This window comes from Stegastes partitus, unplaced genomic scaffold, assembly GCF_000690725.1.
Source record: "Stegastes partitus isolate 25-593 unplaced genomic scaffold, Stegastes_partitus-1.0.2 Scaffold188, whole genome shotgun sequence".
In the NCBI taxonomy this organism is placed as follows: domain Eukaryota; kingdom Metazoa; phylum Chordata; class Actinopteri; family Pomacentridae; genus Stegastes; species Stegastes partitus.
In genome coordinates this window covers 11,221-16,095 of record NW_007577919.1, presented here as the reverse complement: position 1 = coordinate 16,095, position 4,875 = coordinate 11,221, and the positions used below count along the sequence as shown (strand labels likewise).

General features: G+C 40.7%; 1 protein-coding gene across 2 annotated transcripts in view; it reads left to right on the top strand.

Moving 5' to 3' along the window:
- LOC103356158 (BTB/POZ domain-containing protein 10) overlaps nt 1–4,875 on the top strand; it is a 27,614-nt gene that overhangs the window by 11,525 nt on the left and 11,214 nt on the right. For both annotated transcript variants that reach the window (XM_008280226.1, XM_008280227.1), the window contains exons 2-4: nt 480–757; nt 2,188–2,509; nt 4,139–4,241. In XM_008280226.1, the coding sequence (XP_008278448.1) occupies nt 541–757; nt 2,188–2,509; nt 4,139–4,241 (642 nt within the window). In that variant the 5' untranslated portion in view covers nt 480–540. The remainder of the gene's footprint in view (nt 1–479; nt 758–2,187; nt 2,510–4,138; nt 4,242–4,875) is intronic.

Below are 4,875 nucleotides of genomic sequence, written 5' to 3'. Positions count from 1 at the left end.
TACATTTTAAATTTTTTTTAATTTTTTATTTTTATGGTCTACATTTATTTTATTTATTTATTGTTATTATTATTATTATTATTTGTTTGTTTTACATTTTATTCATTTTATTGTTCTTTTTTCCTTTTTGCACCTTAAAATATAATAACAACTACATATTTATTTACATATATTTTTTTTGCTGCTAATATAATTATTTCCAGCCTTGTCTTTATGGGTTTAACGTCTCTTTTATTCCACTTGTTCTTTTTTCTCTTACTTAAATGTATTTATTTTTTTTTATTATTTTATCATTTAGTAAATCTTTCACCACCTTTAGCTCTATTTCTGCCAACCCGCTTTCTGTTGTTGGATGCTCTTCCTCCTTTTATTTTTCGTCCCGTCTGTGCAGCGCTTCGTAAACTCTGCTTTATAAATAAAGTTTCTCAGCATTGTAATTCACCCTGTGTGTGTTCTCTCTCTCTCTGTGTGTCCGTCAGTGAACCGTGTGGTTTGCCAGCGTTGGACTGCAGCCACCAGCAGCAGCAGCAGGTCCAGACCATGAGCCTGTACGGTGCCGGTACCGGTACCGGTGCTGTCGGCGGGGCGAGAGAACGAGGAGGAGAACGAGGAGAACGTGGAGAACGAGGAGGAGGAGAACATTACCGGGAACAGCGGCGGCGCTCCAGCGATCGGTCGCGTGACTCCTCCCACGAGAGATCAGAGAGTCAGCTGACGCCCTGCATCCGCAACGTCACGTCTCCGACTCGACAGCACGGTCAGAAGACGTTAATAAACAAATAAACCATTATTCATTTACTAAAGCTTCAATCCAGGCTGGTGTTGATCCTCAGAAAGTTCCTCCAAGTGTCGACATCTGGATGTGATCAGCTTCATGTGCTGTTGAATAAACATGAAGCAGCTTCTAACATCTAGAACCTGTGACCTCCAGGTTCTGGTTCCTACCAATGATCCACATTTAGTCTGAACATCTAAAACCTGGAACCTGGTCTGGTCCAACTTCACCACATCAGGTTCTGCTGATGTTAGACAACAACAGCTGGTGAAATGTGACCAGAGACTGGATTCTAGTAGAACCATGGATCCATCCATAGATAGACACTGACAGGAGCTTTATGGATCAACACCAGCCTGGATGGAGGTTTAGTCCTTTTTTTCTCCATTATTAAGAGCCGATAATTATTCATTATTGTCAATAAGGACAATTTTTAGGAATTTTGAACAATTTTATGTCAGTTTTGGACAATTTTGGGTCATTTTCTGTCCATTTTTGAACAACTGAGGTCATTTCTGGACTAATTCAGGACATTTTTGAATCATTTTCAGTACTTTAGGACAAAATGTAAGTTTTTTTGAGCCAATTTTTAGTAATTTAAACAGTTTTAAGTTGCTTGCTGAAATTTTTGTCCGTTTTGAACTAAGTTTGGATAATTTAATTTTAATTTTTGGACAAATTTAGGTTTAGGGTTATGGTTTGTGTCATTTTTGGAGTCATTTTGGATCGTTTTGAGTACTTTTGGTCAAAATTTAAGTAATTTTGGGCCAATTTTTAGTCATTTTTGACAATTTTGCATTGTTTAAGACAATTTTATGTCAGTATTGGACACATTTTGGATCATTTACTGTCAATTTTTGGACAACTCGGGACATTTTTGTGTCATTTTTGGACACACATCAGGTTCCACTGATGTTAGAGCCTCAACAGTTGGTGAAATGTGACCAGAGACTGGATTCTAGTAGAACCATGGATCCATCCATAGATATGTCATGGTAGAGACCAGTAGAGTACCATCAATACCAGCCTGGTTGGGAATTTAGCCAGTTTTTTTCCATTCTTAAGGTCCAATAATTCAAACTGTGTCCTCTGCTGGATCCATTCAATCATCCTGATCTGATATAAACTCTTCTGTCTGAGTCCTCACCACATCTCATGACTGTTGGAGTTTTATTTCTGGAGATATTGAACCTTTAAAATGACTTTGAGGTTTATTTGAGGGTGGAAATACAAAAATTTCTCGTCTGAAAACATGAAAATTCCTTAAAATTTAGCCAAAAATATTCTAGTTTTGGGTCCTAAATAACAAACGGACAGAAACTGAGACCTCTGGGATCATTAGCCGGTTTAGAAGTCAGCGTTTGTGTTGTTGTTTATTTGTTTATTTGTGTTTGTGCATCGTCCTCTCTCAGACCGTGAACGTGGAGACGGAGGTTCGTCCTCCAGGTCATCCAGCCCTCGTCCCCCCAGGGTCTCTCTTCCTTACGCCCACGTGGGAGGCGCCCTGATCGGGGCCCACGTGCCCCGGTCCCTGGGTCCTCCCGGAGCCGAGCACCACCCCAAAGCGCTGGTCCCGGGTTCCTGCGACATGATCTACGTCTACGACCTCAGCAGCAAGGAGGGCCACCGGGGGGCGCTGAGGCTGGGGGAGCGGGTCACGCTCATCGTGGACAACACCAGATTCGTGGTGGATCCTGCTATCTTCACGGCTCAACCCAACACCATGCTGGGCAGGTAAGGGTCCAGAGAAACCACGTACAGGTCCACATTCATACTGGGAGTGTTCCAGAGCTCCAGGTCCTTGAAGAAAAATCAGTTTTACATCCATCCAGGAGTCACAGTCTGAACACTGGTTTCTGTTCAGCAGCGTTTTCGTATAATTTTTAGTCATTCTGAACCAATTTGTGGTCAAATTGTACAATTTTTTATTCTTTCTCGCCATTTTTGAGTCATTTTGGATCATTTTTGTGTCATTCTGAGCAATATTTTTGTAATTTTGGATCATTTTTAAATCCCTTTTTAACCATTTCTGAGCTATTTTGATGCCCAAAGCAAGACATAGAGTCATAGAAACAATCATCGGTACCCTGGATGTGGTTCTGGTTTCTGATCATTCACCAGAGAAAACTTTACAAAGTGCATTCTGGGTAAACTTTCCAGGCTCATATCAGCATGTGTGATGGTGGAAGGAGCGTTTTTACACACGTCTAATTCCAGGATCATCTTCTAGAAAGGTCTCATTTTTATCTAAAAACAAATCTGAGTCAGTTTAAAGTCGTTTTGATCAAATTTCTATGAATCTTTGACAGTAATTTGTAATTTGGCGTAATTTGTGTGTATTTTTTGACAACTTTCGAGTCATTTTTACTGTATTTCGGAATAATTTTGGACATTTTTTAAGTCAGGACGAGTTACAGCAAATGAAAGGTCTCGTTTTTACCTAAAAACTCATTTTTGAGTCAGTTTGGACGATTTTTACGTATTTTTCAGGCAAATTTTGAGTCATTTTTACTAACAGGTCTAGTTTTTTTAACCTACATTTGACACCAGGATCATCTTCACGTTTTTAATTTGGCTGTATTCTAACTCTGATGTAGAAACAACTTTGGCGTTTTAGTTTCAGTTTGGACTCCTCTCAGGCTGCAGCTCCAGGCCGTCGAAGTCCGCCACTCCGACGGGTTTAAATTTAGCAAACTCTAATCCGTGCTGCTTTTTCCTGCATTTTTAAGCCTCATAACTTATTTATTGTGCGTCTGAAGTACTTTTCCACAGAGCGGGCCGTGTCCTGAAGGTATCAAACGTCGGTAAAACGGAGACTTCTGGTCGTCTTGTGTCGTTGTCTCCGAACTCTCAAACTTCAAACACTCGGTTCTCCTCTGTTGTCCGCTGAAGCTCTGATCTCTGGTCGGCTTTGGCTCGAGAAGTTAGAATCGATAACGCAGTCAGATGTCTCCCGGTAACAACGTTTAGCAGCTCAAAAATAGCTGCAGAATGTGTGTAAGTGGCTTCAGGATCGGATCTCTCAGCTGCAGGATCCAGTTTCATCTGGATGTATAAGAAGTTTCACGTCCAGAACAGCAGACGTGTAAACAGGAAGGAGTGAACGCACAGACTCAGATGTCAGACTGTTGTTGTGTTGACGCTGGCTGAGGGATCAGCTGGTGCCACATGTATATTTTTATATTTCCCGTTCGGCTTTGGTAAAGCTGGATGTTTCTGTTTGACCTCTCGCTGCACCGACCATCTGCCGGCGCCGGAAACTCGCAGCTTGACTGATGCTGAGCCCGACGACTGGAGCGATTCATCGACACGCTTCAACGTGCGTCTCAGTAATGATGAAACATTCTGTCTTTCCCTCACCAGGATGTTCGGTTCCGGACGGGAAAACAACTTCACCCGGCCCAACGAGAAGGGAGAGTTCGAGGTGGCAGACGGCATCAGTTCCACCGTCTTCAGAGCCATTCTGGTGAGAAACGTGTTCTACGTAGAACCAGTGAAACCTGAACAAAGTTACCCCAGAACCAGCTGGTTCTGTGTCTGCAGAACCTTCATCTACTGACCAGAGTTCCAGAACTTTGAAGTCCATAGAGGAGGGTCCAGATTGATCACTTTAATGGACTTTTTCCATCATTTCTGAGCCTCAGAACTTCATCAGTGCAGCAGATAGACACATGACATTTAGGAGGAAGAACACATCTGGGTTCTGCTAGAACCTGACACTGGAGTTTTTTTTTTTCTCTATAATTTTGGACAAACTTCTGAGTTATCTTGAAGTATATAATTAACTCTTTAATTTTTTTTCTGCACGATTTTTTTTCTAGCATTTTGGACTGATGTTGAGTCATTTAAAGTTTTTTATATATAATTTTGGACACATTCTGAATGATTTTTTTTATATATTTCCTTGCTATTTTAAATACTAATTTATTTTTTTTACATTTTGGACAAAGTTTGAATCATCTAAGACTATTTTTTGCCAATTGTGACGATTTCTGAGCTCCACTTGTTTCTTTATAACCAACTTTGACCTTCGATATCATCAGATTTATCGTAGTTTTAATGTCTACAACCCTGTAAATGTCAAATTTGAATATTTTGGA